Consider the following 20,557-nt stretch of genomic DNA (forward strand, 5'->3'; position numbering starts at 1 on the left):
TGGAGTGCACTGTATATCTATCTCGAATGTAAAATAAATAGATTTTTATGTTTTACTGGTTTACCTTTCTCAAGTTGAGTCTGCAGTTTATTTGTGACTTTCACAGAAGGGACTGAGCAAGGAAAAAATGTTCAGGGTTTCTTCTATGTGTTTCATTGTGGCTTTTTATCAGTGAGCCCATTTATCACTGAGACAGACTGTATTTCATCTTTGCCAGCAGTGTGTCCGTGACTTCACTAGTGCTGGTATGGGCACATGGACTCCAAACAGCTTTGATGGTATTTGTCTTGTTTAACCAATTTTCTGTTTCAAGATGCCAAGATAGGCTCTCTGCAACTAATTCTGCCTAACATCAAAAGTGTCTTGTTCTTCTTAAAAAGACATTTAATTAAATGCTTTGACGGGAACCCGTCAAAGACCCACAGTCATGACGGGAACTGTCATGAATATCAGGACATGACATCAGTTGGTTAACCAATTTTCCTGCTGACTGTTTGTTTACTTGTTTAGTATTTTCTTTTCTTTCTTTCTTTTTTATTTATTTATTTTTTTATATAAAATGCCAAATTTACCAGAGTTAAATTATCTTCTGTTTTAGAGGAGTTTGAAGTTAACTGCAAAGTATAAGTTTATTTCTGAAGTCCATATAAACCTAATATAGAAAAAGTCTGCCACAACTTTTGCTTGATTGACAGTTTAACTTCTTCACACACTGCCATTCTGTCAAATCACATAATCATCTTCGCCACATTTAAGGGATGGATGAAACTTACTAGACTTTTAACTGTTGACAGAAGCCAGAGATTATGTCGTGGAAGGCCAAAAAAAGGCCAAAAAAATAAAAATAAATAATAAAATAAAAATCTCATACTTTATGTGAAATGGGCCACACTGCTTTCAAAAGACCTTTATTGATCAAACTGTATAAGATCTCAAATGTAACAACTTTGGCTTGAGATTTTCACACTTTACAAAGATACATATTGTAAAATAATACATTTTAAATCATATTCACTGCACACACAAAGGTCACAGCAGTAAGTTTTCATCCTCTTCATGATATTGTGGACGTTTGGAAATGTATACATGAAGGACGTTAACATTTTTTACATAATTAGTTTCTTTCACATTATTATTATTAATTGCACAAGTAGAATTTTAATGAAAAGTTTTTAACAGTCTGAAGCTACAGTAGATGATTTCCAGAATTTGCACTTAATTTGCAGGTCTTCCACATTTCTTTACCTGCCTGCATTCCTTTATATTGAGATACTGCCATTAGCAAGGCAAAAATACTGGTGTTAACTGTGGAGTTCTCTTTTTGCATTATTCTGATATTGCATTATTGATTTAAACACAAAATTTGCAAATATAAACAAATATGACTACAGCATTTCTGCATGGGTGAATGAACATAAACACAGGTCATGCACAACTTATTAAGTTCATTCTTCATTTGTAGAAGCCCACACAGAAGAAAGCTGAATAAAATGCTTAAAAGAGCTTTTAAAAACATCTTACTCTCAAAACATTACAGACCCTTGAACTTATGTTCAGCTCATCTAGAACACTGTAAATTCCAATGTATATGTTTCTAAATGGAATATGTTTGGAGAACGTGACTAATTTGATATGTTAATTGAATGTTAAAGCTAGAATTCCTCAGGAGCACATGAATCTCCAGCCTCACACTAACAATACAAATTATAATAATTTCTAAAGCAAAAATTGAGAAGTGGTTGTCACTGAAATCATATAGAGAATTAATAAATGGTATAATACAGACCAGATATTTCATGTAAATATACATCAATATTTTACATTCCTACATCAGTATTTTGCTACAATGAAATTGTGTCCTTAAAATGCAGTTATCAAGTCTTGATTTGCAGACACACAATCTAAATTGTTAACTGTCATAACACACTACAATCTTTTCCGTTCTTTTCCTTTTTATTCTTCTCTCTGTTTGGTTTAAACATCACTATAGTATGTATCATGTAATTGTAAAACATCTGAGCAAAAATGCTTGAATTGGCAAATACTTATAAGCTATAATAATAATAATAATAATAAATACAAATAATATATATTATTTAAAAAAACATGAAACTTAGAAACTGTAACATACATTCACAGGCCATACAGTAACAGTGCTTACAAGGTTTAAAATCCATTGAAAAGGTCTTACCCATCTTCTCATATGAAAAAAAAATGAATAGATGTAGAAAAACCCTTTTGTTTTAATACCATTCAAAAATGAACTTATTCATTTTATAATTGTATCATTAAAAATGAATATTTGTATCAAGTTGTACATTGATACAAATATTGTTTTCTCATCAGGATTATTACAAAAAAGAGTGTTTTTTAAACACTTGACAGCTGTTGTTTACTGTACTGAGAATAGTCTTTTTCTCTCAGCAGACCTTTTGGACAAGTCTACAAAAATAGTCCTCTTAAGACCCGCAGAATCTGAGAACATTTCAAAGAAAATTAGGAACTGCTAGCTAAATATTACTGCAAGAACATAACACCCTGTTGTTGGATAGCAGACACATATACGGGTAGAACATAAAAATAAACTCCACAAAATCAACCTCCCTCTGGATTTTTTCATTTTCCCGTTTGTTATAGTAATTACACTCAATATTCTTGTAAAATCCTCCCAATCTCACACTGCATTTCCCTCATTTTGTGTGAAAATTTTCTTCAAGTGTCACCATTTTTGAAGCAGAATAACTCTCAACCATTATAATGGGCCACAAGGGAGACCACTGCAGGTTTGGGATTATCTGTTGATAGAGGGCAGTCCTCTGCTGGGTTTGCCTGGTTGGGCAGCACTGTGGGTCCCAATGAAGCAACCACAAAAGTAAAGTTGTCTGTGCGCCGTCCAGGACGAACTGGTTTAGTTACCTTTGAAGAACTTTTCGGACTGGAACCTCGCTGGGGTTTGTCACAGTTGAAAAGAGCCCTGAAACACCTGTAGAACTAACACAGATAAACCCAGACAAACATGTAAAAGACATTAGATCAACAATGCTAAAATATTCAACACATGCACTTATCAGTTTGCAGGAAATATGCATCTGGTTCTTTACACTTTAATTTACTTTTTGACATTGTGATTGCACATCAAATGTGTCAAACTATAGATAAAAAGTACTGTATATGCAGTAAGAACTAAGCCCTTAAAATTCAAAGCCTCTGTAGTGTTGTTGATTTTATTATTTAAATTTAATACAAACCTTTTTCATTTGTTCTTTATAATAACTCAATACTTTAGAGAGCATAAAGCATCATAAGTTAGAAAAACTGCATTAAACACTACAGTAAGTTTGTGGTTAATTAGCTTCTCTCAGTGCTTTAATTTCATATGACCTTGCAAATGAAAATATCCACATTCATTTCAGTACCTGCACTTTCATAAGTGCTGCATGCCACTAATGAATAATCAGCCATGGCTGGGCTTGGACAACAATTACAGCTCATTTAGGAATTCTGATTAGAAAAGGGTACTTCTCTTATCCAAACATACCCATTATCAGTCCTACCATTTGCAAAGAGACTGCTATTCTTTTCACATTCATCATCAGTGCCATTTCAAAATTGTATCAAATTTTCATTTGAAATTGAATAATTGCTGATAATGTACACTGGCTCAATAATTTCCATGGCTGTAATTAAATGTCTGAGAGTAATCTGAAGTTATTGTGCCCATTCCATTCAGAGTAGATAGGGGTAACAAAGGTAAGTGATGCAAATAAGCAGTGAAATGACAGTAATAATCAGGCATAATAAAGCACAAAGCCAGACTTGTCATTTAAGGGTGCTGTATCAATTAATGGGTGTAAAAGTTACAATTAATGTAACACAAAGTTGAAGACTGGAAAAATTAAAACAAACATACAGTATAACATTTTAAGAAAGAAAATTATAATAAAGACAATTCATTTATCAACTTTGCACATTGAAAGGGCCAAAGTTAAAAAATCTGAAAATTTGAAGTGTGGTACAAAAAGGGAAAATCAAAGCTTAAATGCTCTCAATATAATTGCTCTACAGACAAGAGTGAAACATTATCATTTAAAAGAATGGGGGCTTTTCATGTAAAGACCCTGCACCTGCCACACTACAAACTTCTGTTATTAGTGGTTTTGACTACCATTGTGATCTTTCAAATGAAAAACACAGCCAGGTTTGTGATGTCACTTCCCTTAAGAAAACGTAGTGTACTTAGTATACGCATTCTGCTAAGTATACTTATAGTCAACTACATTTCCTCAAGAAATGAAAAAGATGCAACATTTACACACAATGATACATGATGGGGGGTATGGGAAGCTATAACTATCTAGAATTGCAATTCATTAGTAAGAAGAGCATGCACTTCATTTCATGTACAAAGGCAAAACAGTGTAAAGTGTTCAAGTAAAAACAAACAAACAAAAAAAATCTAATGAAAATATGTTACACAAAAATTCAGAGATCACCTTTCCAGGATCTGAACCAGACATTATTAAAGTGGAATGGGAAATGACTGAACATTATTGATTCATAACCCTTCTGATTGTGATAGACTTTCACATTGATCTTGCTCTATTCTGAAAAGCCAGAGGCCTTTTCACACCACATGTGTAAGCAGGTTGTTCCTGCTGTGGAACAAAAGTATAGAAGCCTCTAGAAAGTATATATGTGACCCTGGACCACAAAACCCACGCTTTTCGTCGAACTCCCATGCGAAATTCCATAAGGTGTCCTTGGTTGTAGCTTTCCGGTGTAAAGTGTTTTTCACATACCACCGTGTGTCTTGTCAACGAGGAGGCAGTGAAATTGCTTCTCTTTGCCTGGACGAAACGTATCCAAGCACGGAAATCTTTGTGTTTCTTGTTTGGAAATCGGTGGACCCGATGGCCAGACAAGTTGGAGTTGTTGCATCCAAAACAAACACAAGAATTCACCATTGTGACAACTCAAACCTACTATAACTATAATAACGATAACGACAATCTCTCTTTTCTGTTACCACCAGGTTTACATCATAAACCCACACTGAGAACCAGGGTGGCAGCGCCTGTTTGCCGTTTTTTGGAGCGTAGCTTAGAATAGGTACACTTTTTTCTTAATTTCTGCACGTGGGTGTTGTAAAACATATGTATTCTTATGTATGTCTTTTTAAATTGACATTTTCATACAAGATTCTGTATAAATTAAGTTATACAATTAAATTAAAAGATTGCCTTTAAGTCGCTGGGGTATATTCTTAACAATAGCAAGAAAAAAAAAAAAAACATTGTATGACTCAAATTTATCCTTTTTTATGCCAAAAATCTTTAGGATATTAAGTAAAGATCATGTTCCATTTAGATATTTTGTAAATTTCCTACTGTAAATATATCAAAACTTAATTTTTGATTAGTAATGTGCATTGCTAAGACCTTCATTTGGACAACTTTAAAGGCGATTTTCTCAGTATTTAGATATTTTTGTACCCTCAGATTCCAGATTTAAAATAGTGGTCTCTCAACCAAAGATTTTCCTATTATAGCAAACTATACATCAATGGAAAACTTATTTATTCAGCTTTCAGATTATGCATAAATCTCTTTCGAAAAATTGACACTTAAGACTGGTTTTGTGGTCCAGGGTCTTTCTCTCTCTCTCTCCCTCTCACACACACACACACACACACACACACACACACACACACACACACACACACACACACATATATATATATATATATATATATATATATATATAAATTATAAGTTAATTGTGACTTTATATCTCAAAACTACGTTTTGTTTTACAAATTTTGTTTTTTGCAAATTTTAATCTCACACAAACTCAACAGACATATTTTTAATTTTTCTCCGTAAATTCAGCTCACTGCTGAAACTACTGCTAACACCACTCAGTGTACACATGCAATATAAATGGTGTAGCCTATAATTATGGTCAGTGAAATAAATATGCATAGTTTTTCACTGCTTATTAAAGTGGTGTGAAATAGACTTGTTTTTTTCTTTTTTCTTTTTTTTTATTACTTCCATTTTTATTACCTGTGATTATTGAGAGTTTGAGACAAAAATTAAAACCACAAAATTACTTATGGCGAACTTTCTAATTCATGACGTTTTATAGTTTTACAGATAAAGAGTAGTTAACAGTCCCAAAGAAAAAAATATTGCACACATAATACTTTTTTTTTTTTCATTAGATTAATATGGCAAGAAAACTTTCAAGTGGAAATAATATCATGCTTCAGTAGTAGTGGAAGATTCAGGAGAAAAAAAAGATAATTTATACATTTTTATGCAATTTTCTCTGTGTGCTCAGATGAGTTATGAAATCTTCAATTTGCAATTTAATATCAATTGCATTACTTCATAAAATGAGTTAAGAGGAAATAATATAACATTCCTCTCCAGCAACAACTGTCATCCACCATTTAATACGACAGCAATGCTACTTAATTTGGTCTAATAAAATTTTAGATGTTAAAGGGGTCATATGATGCGATTTCAAATTTTCCTTTCTCTTTGGAGTGTAATAAGCTCTTGGTGAATAAAGGAGATCTGTGAAATTGCAAAGACTTATTCTTTATAAAAGTTAACACCATGGATGAAGCAACGTCCAGCCCGGGGTTGTCACATGTGATTACAGCAAGACCAAGGTACACCCCTTTGTAGAATCTGCCTGCCGCACTGTTCTCAAGCCACCCGTGGCTCACTCTAGACCACGGATCACTCTAGGCCTCCGGCCTCTGCTCACTCAAGGCCGCAGTGTGTGACATTGTTTCGTTGAGAAAGCAAAACTACTTTGTTTTTGCCTTCCAAAAGAAAACACCACTAGAAATCATGTTTATATCACATTTATAATGGGTTTTATGTTTTTGTCTTGTCGCTCCGGCCGGACAAGGCTTCACAAAATTAAGAGGAGTAACATTTCCGTCTCACGTCTGAGGCATTCGGCCAATCACAACACGCTGGATAGCTGGCCAATCACAGCATACCTCGCTTTTCAGAAAGATGAGCCTTGTAAAAATCGATGCGTTTCAGAAGGCGGGGCATAGAGGAGAAACAATAATGTACAGTATTTGGAAATTGTGTTTTTTAACCTTAAACCGCATAAACATATTTCATCACACCAAATACACAAAATAATGTTCTTTTTAGCAGCATCATATGACCCTTTTATGAATTATATAATGTCAGCGCTAAATTGATACTAAATATAGATGGCTTATCACTTCAAAGTGTCATAAAGGGAATCCAAATGTTTGGCCAGGAGAAAAGTTCAGGGTCTTCACTGGTCTGATACTAAAGATCACAGTAATTAAACAGTTGAAATCTATGAAATAGTAAAAACTATGTGAAATCCATAGCTTAAGTCACATCCGTACATTCAGTGAATCAAGTTTGCTATATAACAGATATTTGAGTCACAATTATCAAACACTATGGGAGAAAACTCAGGGCGGACTCACCGGAGATGTTCTGTTCCTGGAATCTCTGATGCATGTTGCTGGCCAAGAAATGTTACTTGTATCTGTACAGCATTTTTAGTCTTCAACTCGCCTCAACTCACAGTTTCCATAGTTACGGGCTGGGAGGAATTGAAGACTGAAAATGACATACAGGAGAATCTTTCTTCATCGACTGGAGTGTGATGAATATCCGGAAACATCACTCAGTCCTTCATGCAGTACACTGATAGATTTGCAACACTCAGAATTTGAGTGGCATGGAACACTGATCATGACTAAAAAAAATATATACATAAAAAAGCGGTTTATATCTCTTCTGTATATCTGTTTCTTTTTAAATCTGCAGATTATTTCGAAATAGATTTCTAATTCTTCAGTGACCTGAAAACAACTCACTTTCTGTGAATAAATAATTGCTGAATAATTAAATGCTATTTATTGTATTTTATTCAACTGTTAGTAGGTCTATAACTTCCACCAGACTTAGCCACTGAATTAAATAAGTTTGAGTTACACTTCCAGCTTCCCATATGTGGACTACCTGCAGTAAACTCACAAAATGTACAAAATGACTGACTGAAGAGTTTCTCAAAAATAAAAACAAATCAAAATAGAACATATTTACTTCTTTACCTGCATGTGACCATTGAGTATTAGCTGACATCAGAGAACCACAAACGTGAATATGCTTTTAAATTAATAAATTACATTTTAACTTCAAGTACGTATGGTAGGTCACTGGGAATCCCTGAGCCAATAAAACATCTGACCATGGCCTGGTTACTTGGTTAGTATATCAGACATTATTATGAATTATTATGAGTCAGCACTCTGAGGAGCTCTTAGGATCATATTACTCCCAGTTCTTGGCTCATTTTCAGTCGGACTAGAACAATCTTGAGACTGAGGCCTGCTCTGACTGAATCACTTAATTAGAGTTCCTATCTGATGTAAAATTCACAATTGACCTATCAGTAAGCCCCGTCTCACTGTTTTACAAGGACTACGTTTACATGGACATCAGTAATCTAATTATTTACCTTATTCTAAATAAGCCAATATTATGATTATGGGGTATACATGAGCTGCTTTTAGAATATTCCTTGCATGTAATTGTTTTACATGTTATAGTCCATAGTTTGATTAATGGCACACATCATTACATCCCCACGTGACGCCATCCGACATCCCCTCTGGAATTTCACGTATAAACATATAGTTCGTCTTCGCGAAGATTCCATGTACAGTTTTGGGTGATCCATTTTTAATTTTATGAAAGCTTCAAGTGCAGTTCATTATTTACGTGCATACAGACGACAGTGGGTGTTGAAGCTCTTGAGCACTGCTGTGTTTGTATCCTGTCACAAAATGCGGCGAAAAGTCCTACACAACGGTAATAATGTGATTAAGGTGTTTACATGTCTATTCTGCACTTCAGTAATGTGACTAATAATATCTTAATTCGATTTCTGTTTACTTCGATTATGACTTTAGCCGGATTAAGGTAATCAAAAATCTCTGTTTATATGGTAGTGTCATGAATCCGGTCTATAAACTTCCGTTCACTCACCACCAGAGGTCACCCGCTCTCCATATGGACTCTCACACTATACTGACAGCTACACATCACCCTGGACTACATTTCCCATGCTCCATTGAACTAATCACAAGCGCACATAAAAAACCAATCACACACAGCTGTAACCAATCACACATTCACTATATAACACTCACTCAGTTCCTTTTCTAACTGCCGAGTATTGTTTAGTTATAGCTACCTTTTTGCGCCAATCCGTGTTCTTTCTGTGTTCCTAGTAAGTCTCGTGTATTGTTCTGCATTTATCACTCCCCAAGTGTTAGCTGCTTTACCAAGCCATTCCGTGTTTCTCTGTTCCAGCTCAGTCTTAGTCTAGTCTTTTCGTGTTGCCTTGTTGTCTGTTCCTTAACCTTCTGGCTGTTTATATTGGATTACCTCTTTTGTCAAGCCCTCTGGATACTGTTCGCCGATCGAAGACCTATGCTAGCCCTAGGAATATTTTTTGTCTTGCCTGTGCCATACCTGTTTGCTGTTGTTCAACCCTGCCTTTGTTTTTGACCTTGTTTATTATTAAAGCTTGCACATGGATCCACACACCTCTCGTCTCGTCAGCTCTGTTACAGGTAGATTTTTAATCAGAGTATTGTCTTTATCATATTAAAATCTGAGTATTGTTGTCTATGTAAACGTACTTAACGTACTTAAATATGCCATGGAGGGATATATAAAAGCTATTAAAATAAATATGTAAAAATACAGATCACAATGCAAATGGGAGAATTATGTTACAGTCGTCACAATCACAAAGGCAACATCCCGGATCAACACCGTTCATATACTGCAGAGTAAGATTAAATTAATTTACATTTAACCAGATCAATATGGAGAGGCACCCTCATATACTGTAGACCTTTGTTTATGTGTATTTGATTTCACTGTACGGTACGTGACATGAGAACAGTTATTTAGATTTGTATGTTAGCATGGACTCCTAAACTGTAATGCTAACGTTAGCTAGTTTTAGCCAGAGATACCTTGCTGAAGCACAAGATGACATTAACCTTCTGCTTGAGCAGATGAAAGGTGTAGCATAATGAGAGCATGACAACCAGAAAATGAATGTTTTCATCTTCATTGTGATTGGGGTTAAATGCTTGGGGACATTTTGCTCTGTTTTGGTTGGATTTAGGAAATGGGATAAAATTAATTTATATTGCCTATCCTCTCAGGATTACTGGAATTAGTGTTACAAGTACCCTAGGCATATTGTTTTTCCTTTTTTGTAGCATAAACACCATTAAACCAATGAGAACTTCGGATCTTCCCATGTTTCTATATGGCTCTGAAACCTAAAGATATCGGAGTTCCTCTCCCTGTAAAACTGATACTCGACTACTATAGGCTGATCTGTGTTCGAGGGGAGGGACTTACCGATAGGTCAATTGAACCATTCAGTGTTATTTAAACAAAACAAAACAAAAAGGTCAAAATGATATGTTTTAAAATCGGGCATTGCTGTAGAGCAGTGCTTCCCATACATGTCCTGGAGGCCCCCCTGCCCTGCACCTTTTGTATGTCTCCCTTATCTGATTCCACTCATCAACTCTTTAGCAGAGACTGCAAGAACTAAATTGGGTGGTCCTCCAGGAAAGGTTTGGGAACCACTGCTGTAGATGATACTAATTTTCTTCACATCAAAACAATAAGGAATTTATTTTTATTCTTTATTTATTTTCTGAAATGAAAATATTCTGATGAAGTACAGCTACTTAATAGTATACTTAGGGTTACAGACAGAGTAAAATACTTTATACTGTCCAGCACTGCTCAGTATTAAATTGTTTAAAGAAATGATTTATATTCAAGTGCTTATAGCCCCATCGTTCTTAGATTCTTTGCATCAGCACTCTTTTTATGTCAAATTGCTTAATAGACCTATTGGTAAGGCCCTCCCCTCGAACGCAGATGAGCCAATGGCAGTTGAGTATCAGTTGTACAGGGACCTTAATTTGGACATCTTGAGGTTTCAGCGCCATAGTGAAACGATGGAAGATCCGAAACTTTAAACAGTTTGATAGTGTTTATGTTTCAAAAATGGTAACGATGTGCCTGAGGTACTTGTAACACTGGTTGTGGGTAGTTTCAACTGAACGCTCCAATTACATTATCTGTGTAACCAAAAACATTATTTGGGCAACACTTTACAATAATTAACTAACACTTTAATAGACTTTAATACATTAACTAACATTAACTAATGGAACCTTACTGTAAAGTGTTACAATTATTTGTTATTAAAGCATATTTGTTCACAAAATACTGTTAAATTAAATTTTATGTCTTTGTTAGAAAGAATTTACGAACATTATAGAACTCAGCACTGGACAAAAAGCGGTGACTGGAGCGATGAGTGGTTGGATTCCAACCTAAACACCTCTGACTGCCCATTGCGTTGTAGAAATCAACAAACATGTCTGTGATTGGCTCACCTCTGTGAAAATGCATTGTAAAATCATTTGAAACTTTCCAAAGCAGACAGGCAGATACACTGGATTGTTAGACAAATCTATTTTGTTATGCTATTATTATGAAGAAAGCAGATCCTAGACCAGGAGTTATGGGCAGCTTTTCCATCTAAAAGAAATCACAAGCAACAGCAGGCAGTTGTAGGCTATTCAACAATTATACACACTAAACTCAAATCTTTTTACTAACCATGTTTATTTTAAATCTTATATACCACTCCATGGCATATTTAAGCCCAACCTGAATGTTCCTCTTGAATGCCCAAAATGTCATTGTAAGACAGTTAGCATCTCTGTTTGTTTGTGTGAGTTAACAACAGTAACTGGGGAGTCTGGCTTACCAATAGGTCAATTGCACACTGGTCTAGTCAGTTTTAAACCCATTACAAGCACACTGCTCAGTGAGACTAATCTATCAGAATATTCAATCCTTTAGACACCAGATAAAAGCTGTGCAACAAAGCAGGACAGAAGTTCTGATATGACATCACATCTGACAAGGGTGACTATGAACTGTCTTGAGAGATCTGTCTCAATGACAGACATGACTTTACATGCTTCTCTGCAGTTTCTTTGCTGTCTGTGCCTTTGATCCATCTGTATGCATCTAGTATGACATCTTTTCTGAACTATTCTAAAGTTTGATTAACTTGGATTAAAGCAGTTTGCAGTAGATCTGTACTTTCTAAATAGACACACACAGCCAAAACTTGGGTTCTGTGTCCACACTGGAGGAAACTGTGCTGACAGTGTTGCATTATCATTTATTTAAATAACAACAGCACATTCACATATTGGACAAAGCTTATTAAAACAAAGAGGTAATTTATCAAGCAGGATGAATGCAGTGTTCCCTCTTTTCCACAGACATTGAAAGACTATAAAGAAGTGGGAGCAGGATGCTGGACACATAATTAACCTCAGCTGAACAAAAATGCACTGATATAGCATCTAAACATAAGTCAAGACATCTGCATTTTTGCTGATGACCATTTCAACAAGCATTAAAGGATGGTTTTCTTGCTGATTCAGAATCAAAATGAGACCTGTTAAAAGAAACTGTACAAAGAGACTGGGTTAAAATACAGACCACAGTCAGTATATTCAAACCATTAGGTTCAGGAGAGATAATAATATGTTTTGAAGGGCATGGAGTTGCAGTGTTTAGAGTGGTGCTTGTCCATCCAAAATTCACACCTCCATGTTTTTCACTCCTCGAGAGCTGAACGCACTTGTTCTTCACCACACACAACACGTGAGCCGTGTGAAACTGCGGGTATCAGAGCAAAGCCTCTGGCGAGAGAACATGTACTCCTAGTCATGTATAGCTTATCGCTAACATAAACAAACGGTCAGTGAAGATGAAGAAAAGGATAACGCATTCTTCCAGCACCCTTTTATACTATGGTTTTTTTAATTTTTAATTCTTAAGGTGGATGCAGGACCATGTCCAAGCAACAGAAGATCCAGGGCAGGAAGGCAGGAATCCATCCAGGGCGGAGCATATGAAGGCAAAGCCCACCAGGGCAGGGCAGAGCAGAGGAAGCCGAAGCCAACCAGGGCGGAACTGACATCCACCAGCATGGAGCAGATGAGGCTGAAGCCCACCAGGGTAGGCAGCAGGCTCACAGATGGCCTCCCTGGCCATGGCAGGACACTCTAGGGGTTCTCGAATGGCTACCTCGGCCTTGAGGACAGAAGTAATCATTAGAACTAACTTGTGAACTGGGACAGGCTCTGGAGCTGATTCAAGGTCAGGAGCAAGCTCTGAGAGGAACTTATGAGCTTGAGCGGATTCTTGGCTTAATTTTAGGGCATGATCAGGAGATTGGCATAACTCATTACTGAGCGTGGGATCTTGGCTAAACTCTGGGATGAGAGTGGACACGATTCGGTGTTCCGAGGCTGAAGTCGGCGCTGAACTGTGCTCAGATAGTAAAGCTGGTCCAGGACGGTGTTAGGGAATGGAAGCCCTCTCCGTGTTAGACTCAGGACCTGGAACATTCTCAGGGTAGACCTCGGGATTTGGAGCCATCTCCCGACTCTGGTCAGGGGTTAGAACCATCTCTTGAATCAGGTCCGGGGCTAGAGCGAGCTCTCCACTCCTAGGAGAGAACTTAGGGCCTTCCTTCTCCAGAGGCGAGTCGGACCTCTCACTCTCTGGAACGGGTTTAGTTACAGCATTCCTTGGGATGGATTCCTGGACTGGGGCAGGCACGGTACCAGATATAGGAACTGGAAAGCACCCCTGGCTGACTCTGTGAAGAACGCCAGATCCAGGCTGTGCTCAGGTAGAGAAGCAGGGAACACTACAGTGCGCTCCAGACAAGCGAACACTGGGAGGCACTCTGGAGGAGTGGACACTGGACTAGAGCAGGATCCTGACAGAGCTCTGAGGCGAGTGCGAGCACAAGACCAATCTTGTGGGCTGGAGCCTGCACTGGACTCTGGATACCGATACTCTCTCTTGGCCAAATTTGGAATCAGAGGCCCTATCTAGGCCAAACTTGAGTCTTTAATACGTCATCACTCCAGGCCACAAGGTGAGAGATTCCGATAAACTCCTCCACATACTCCTCGATAGGGTGGCCATCTTGAGTACGGGAGTAGAGCAGCTCAGCAGGATCAAACAAAATGGAGCTCATCCTGCTGTGTTGTAGGTTGAAGGTCTGGTCTTCTGTCAGCAAACATAACAGGACACAATGGTAAGTCAATTTAACAACAGGTTTATTGAAGACAGAAGATGCAGACGAGACATTGATGTCTAGGTAAGTATTCAGGTCACTGAAATGGACAGGGAGCTTAACTGGGTGAGGTAATGTGTCCTTTCCTTTCTTTCAGGAGGATTGCCAGGAGCAGAGGATTGGTGGAGTGTTGGAGAACCAGGAGCGGATCACTGGAGTACTTGTAGGGATGGCTGATGCGAAACCAACTTTTCGACATTGTGTCGAGATCGCGAAGCACAGATGTTTTAAAACACTGCTCCGAAGTGTGATTCAAAAACTAAAACTAAATCAAAATTTGCGGTCAAAATTAACACTGGTGTTATACATATGTTATCATATTCATATGTTTTGCTCTAATGTCACAATATAATCTCATGTTTACTGGGCTTTACACTATTTTTTTTTTCTTTTTCTTTTGTGTGGGTTTAAGAAGTGGCACATGTGTCCTCCAAAATGACCCACAACCTAATCTGTTTATATGTAAAGAAATCCATTTATTCACAAACTTCTCATGAAACGATTGTTGAACAAACTACTCAGCAAACTACTTCCTCTCACTACTGTCAGCAAGTTCACAGTATAGCAGGGTCAGAACGCTCTTGGATTTCAGCAAAAATTTAAGCAATCCAGTAATGGCACCCTAATATCGAATAGAATTAATATATAATATAAATTCTAATATCTGATATCTTAAGATATATTGAGTGTTATGTTGGGCTTGGACTAAGATCTAAATACATATGTGATCTCCTATGGTTTACTAATGTACTTGGTAATGTTGGGCTTTACCTGAAACAGCTATGCTTGTTGTATTCTGCTAGCTGAGACCTTTTCAACAATACAAGAAGACTGTTATGTATAATGCCTACCAGTTCATACATTCAAGTAAAGTAAACTTTACGTCATGTAATTTTTTATGGCATATATTGTAAAATTATGTAGTTTGAGAGTAGGCACTGAGATGCAGCCTATTTCACCAATGTCCACTCTAAAATTTCTGACCTTGCCACTGGCTGGATCTAAAATCTTCAGATGAATCCACATTTCTGACTTGTGATGCAGCTAAAAAATAAGCTTGAGCCTGGTTTCTCCTAAGGCTTTTTTCTTCTCTATTTCTGTCACAGATTGAGTTTAGGTTCCTTGCCACAGACACCTTTTTCCTTGCTTAGTTGGGGATACTTTGGCAATATTATTATTATTTGAATATTAACCTGTGATGAATCAAACATCAAAATAAAGCAAAACGACGGATCATAAAAATATTTACAGTAAGTAGTCCTCAGCAGTGGTGGACGAGGTACACAAATCAAGTACTTGAGTAAAAGTACAGATACGTATAATAAAATATTACTCCAGTAAAATAAAAGTACTCCTTTTTCAATTTTACTCGAGTGAAAGTACAAAAGTACTCGATTTTTTTATGTACTTAAGTAAAAAAAGTACTGATAGATAGATTTATTTTGCAATTTTATATAGGCTACTAATTTAAATTTTATATTAGCACATATTTTTTATAATCCTACTGCTCAAAATACCCAGGATTTTCCCAAATAACCAATATATAGAGTCAAGATATATTTTTGTTGTTGATATGGACCACGTTGACGAGAGTGATGCAGTATTCACTGTGAAACTTACACTGTGATGTACCTGAGAGAAAACAGATTTGACCATCTGATTTTCACCAGGAAGAAATAAGTGCTTGTTGTTTTGGCAGAACATCACAGTTATATATGACATGAGAATAAAGCCTGAAGTTAGTAAATTTAATATTTTCATAATGATTTTTTTCTTCTCAAACCTTGTCTGTGGTGTAAAAACACCCCTGGCCAAATGCCCCCAGAGGGCATCACTTCTCACTTTGATAAGTACTGCAGTTACCATGTTCTGAACATCACATCCTTTCTTTTTCCCCCAGATGTAATCTATCTAGGTGGTTGAATAAAAATATTTGGACTTTATATCTAAAAATTACCTCAATTTAGCACCAGCAAGCTTGTTAGCTAGACAGTTAGCATCAGCTAACAATATTTACTTATTTTCAATATGGTTATGAATAAACAATCATATCCGTGTACTCGGCTAGTTAATCCAAACAATATGAAAATTTATACTGTTGATAAACAATATAAAAACAGACGTCACACAGGGCTAAATGCGTAGCATTTTAATAAAACTGTTAATGTTATGGCTGAAGGGAATTTAAACGTGCAGTTTATTTTATTTAATCCGGGGTATTTTAATGTTTCCCTTTTTTTAACCTAAAACACTGATGCTGATGTGTGTGCATTCAAGCATTTCAGTGGCCTTAAATAGATCAACCTTTACAGTAGATTTAGTTCACAAACAACTTTTGACCTAAATATGGTTTTCAGTTACAATAATTAATCCTAAAATTCGACATTAGTAATTTACTTTTAGCAGTATCAGTTGCGCGTGCGCTCACAAGATCTCCTGGTTCTTACTTGTGAATTCAGTTCACTGGAGTCTCGCACTAAACGGTTCATTTGAATCAGTGAGTTGACGACTTGAGAACAGCTGCAATCAGGTCATTCTAATTCGTAAACGAATCGTTTGGTGCGATTTGCGATCCGATTTAAAAGGTTCATTGAAAAGACTCAGTTCGTTCATGAATCAGAAACCGCTTCTGCGTCTCGGAGCATGTGATATATTATAAGGAGTAACGATATGTTTTATGAAATGTAGTGAAGTAAAAAGTATGATCTTATGCTTTGGAATGTAGTGAAGTAAAAGTAAAAGTTACTCAAAATAAAACTACTCCAGTAAAGTACAGATACTTAAAAAAAATGTACTTAAGTACAGTAACGAAGTAACGCTACTCCGTTACTGACCACCACTGGTCCTCAGATGTAAGAAATTATGTTGTTCAGATAGCTGCTGAATAAACTGAATGTAAATGATAGTCGGAAATAACATACAGCATGTATGTAATTGGACATTAATTGATTAATTAGCAGATGTTATTCCTTTACCATCTATGTGTGGTGTTATTAACAACAGTCACGTACTGTTAAACCAGTGTGGTCCCAATGCTGAAGGCGCGACCATGTAACTCTAGTTTCGGGGAAACAGTCGAGACTACTAATTAATATCTCCAACAATGCATTGTTATGTGGTTATGCAGCTGGTTAAGTAGTACGGGAAACACACCCCAATATGTTTCTGTGCAGCAGGGGTTCACAGAAACGAGTTGGTCAAAGAATGCCTTAGCAAAACCACTAATGAAAATAATGAGCAGGTAAAGTTAATCAGAATTGTAATGGCTACACAAGCGACTTGAGGGAGGGAATCTTTCAAAGCAGGCTGATTTTCACAGTGTGGATGCACTAGCATTCCTTTCTGTAGCTACATGGAATGTGAAACTTTATGTTGTGCTCTTTGGTTTGTACATAACACTAGACAAGACAAATGACAAGCTCCATGAATCAAACCAGACTCTGGTGCCTAGAGTGAAACATATCTGGGATTTAGAGGAAGTTAAGAATCAAAATGATGTGGTTTTCAAACTGCAGATCTGACAGGCCGGTTATGACCTTTGCATGGCATTCCATTTTTCTCCAGTGAGACCTGCTTTGCTGCATCAAGGCAACACATCGGTACACTCTGCAAGAGGAAAAAGAAACATATTTGCCCTAAAAAACATCTCTTAGACCCAAACGGTGTCAGATTTATTTGAGTTAGGGAATTGTTAACATAGTCTACCTTCTCCTCAGTTGCCAGAAGCTTGATTTGCCTGTATAAATAGTAGGTCCCTAATCACATGTAGAGGGGACAGGCTGCTATTTACCCTCTTCATCAGTGCCACATTGCACAGCTGACGGATTTGACGGATGGTGCAACAAGAACAATGAATAGGATTGTTTCACATGAGAGTACGCCAGTAAACCAGTTGCATCACTTTTATCAAACTGACAATGTAGATTGATTGGACCACAACATCTCTGGCACCCACATTCTGGAGACTCTGAACATATCTAAATGGCTCAGCACTCTCAGCTTTGAAGGAGCTACTTTCTGTTTATGTGGGAAAGCAAAAATCTGGAGAATCATTCAGTTTTGAGCAGGCCCACACAGAATTTGTACACACACACACACACACACACACACACACACACACACAAACACACACACACACACACACACACACACACAAATAAAACAGCAGATTCTACCAGAGCCAGGATTTTAATCTCTATCTTTAGTGTTAAGTGCTACACATGGAAAGAAAGAAAGAAAGAAAGAAAGAAAGAAAGAAAGAAAGAAAGAAAGAAAGAAAGAAAGAAAGAAAGAAATGTAAATTTTATTTGGTAAGATTGTATAGGGTACACAGGTCCAGGGGGCTCACAACTATGCTGGAGATCGTCTGTGTCCCCCATTTGCAACCGGAATCAGTCATGTGACCTTGATGTCATTTGTCAAAACTCTAAACTCAAAACGGATATCATTTGTAACACAGGCTGTCCGATTATCAAAACATTCCATTCAAATCTAAAAAGAATCCTTTCACTTGCAGAATTATTGATTTAAATCCATATTTTATTATGAAATAATATATATTTTGGGGCATAGCATCATTTTGAGCAGCTGTTTTAACTGATAAACCATTGTCATGAATAAACAGTCATCTAATTTTAGGTTCATTTTAGGTTTTATGATCTTAGGTTACGTGTGTGCAATCATAAAAATCATAAAAAGTGGTGGTGTTTTGTGTCTAGAGTACAAAAATGACATCAAGGTTCTTAAATTAGTGCCAAAGTGAACTGTAAAAATTGTTATGTACTATTTAAAAGCACATGATGATCACCCATGCTGCTTAATATAACTTGAAATGTACTGTTTTAGTAGTAGATGTTGAAACTGAACATTGAACATGAAATTTTTAGTGAAGAAACATGATTAGAAAAAAAGAAAAAAAAACATTGTGTACTTCCATTTTTATGCACTATAGCCAAGATTTATGCCAAACCCTGGTGGGACTACACCTTTCTTTATGCTCACCTGTTTATTCATGAAGATGTAGATGATGGGATTGATGACCGTGCTGGACTTCGCTAAGATGGAGGGCACTATGCTAGCCTCCACAGTCACCAGTCCTGGGGCTCCAAAAGTGGCCAGCAGAGCCATGATCCCATAAGGCAGCCAGCAGAGTAGATAGCAGATCACCATGGTGATCACCATGAGAAGAACCCGGTGCTCTCTTTTGCGGCTCATGGGTGTGTTCACACCACTGACTTCATAATAAAGGAATAGATGGAGATAAGGAGATGGACCATCAGTAACAGGCTTAAAATAATTTAAACGGAAAAGTTATATATATATATATATATATATATATATATATATATATATATATATATATATATATATATATATATATATTATATATATATATATATATATATATAAATCACCCCCCTCACAGTTATCATGAAGGGCAAAATTAGCTATATAGACCAAAATCATTTTTTGAACCAGGCTGTAACCATATTTTTTCTGCTGTAAAGTGAGGAGTCTATGGGATTGACTTTTGCAGCCAGCCTCTAGAGGCCAGTTGACGAATTTGTTGGCTTCAAGAGAGAGAGCGGGAGGTTGGCGCTTGGTTTAGAGTTTAGGAAAGATTAGTGGCTTATCAGCTGACCCAGGTGGAATTTGCAGATGGTTTTTGCGCAAAATGTATGGGGGGAATTGAATGGATAGTAAACATGGTGTTTTAAAATTAGCTGAGTGTACCATGCCTTTATTGGTATCTGAAAACATAATTAATTTAGCCAAAATATGATTGACAGGTAGTGCAATAATGAAGAAATCTGCAGAGCTTTCTCATGAGTTCTGTAGGTGCAGACTCCATGTGAATTTGCTCACATGCTCTCATGGACTAACCAGGTCTACATTCAACATTCAGTAATCTTTCACTAAATCAAATCCACTTAATATTCACTCTTTTTCTGTTAACAATGGGGTTTACCTACACAGAGCAGAAACAAAGGGAATCATACGGCTGCTGGGAATGTACAGTGCAGACCAACAGAATATAGAAAGCAGGAAGACAGACAGCATAGGTCAGAATAGATCATGTGTAGCATGTAGTAACTATTGGTACTGTGAGGCTATTTGCACTTCAACTGGTGGTGAACCACATAAAAAGAACATGGTAAAATGGTAGAGCATATGTACTCGTATTTTTAAACAGGTAACTGGAGTCTGATCCCAACTTGCGAAATTTTTATGGCACTATATATGCTGCTGTTGTATAAAC

At 36.7% G+C, this 20,557-nt stretch overlaps 1 protein-coding gene across 2 annotated transcripts; it reads right to left on the reverse strand.

Moving 5' to 3' along the window:
- Window positions 1-892: 892 nt before the first annotated feature.
- Window positions 893-19,544, reverse strand: LOC109089475 (blue-sensitive opsin-like). 2 transcript variants are annotated; one of them, XM_042717811.1, is made up of 2 exons: window positions 19,300-19,544; window positions 893-2,991 (listed from the first exon to the last, which is right to left on the reverse strand). In XM_042717811.1, exons 1-2 carry the CDS (start codon window positions 19,510-19,512, stop codon window positions 2,746-2,748), a joined length of 459 nt encoding a protein of 152 aa, XP_042573745.1. In that variant the 5' UTR covers window positions 19,513-19,544; the 3' UTR covers window positions 893-2,745. The 2 variants fall into 2 exon arrangements, with proteins under 2 accessions (XP_042573745.1, XP_042573746.1); XM_042717812.1 differs by lacking the exon at window positions 893-2,991 and adding an exon at window positions 12,574-14,231.
- Window positions 19,545-20,557: the final 1,013 nt, after the last annotated feature.

The sequence above is a fragment of the Cyprinus carpio genome, chromosome B2 (genome assembly GCF_018340385.1).
Source record: "Cyprinus carpio isolate SPL01 chromosome B2, ASM1834038v1, whole genome shotgun sequence".
Taxonomy (NCBI): domain Eukaryota; kingdom Metazoa; phylum Chordata; class Actinopteri; order Cypriniformes; family Cyprinidae; genus Cyprinus; species Cyprinus carpio.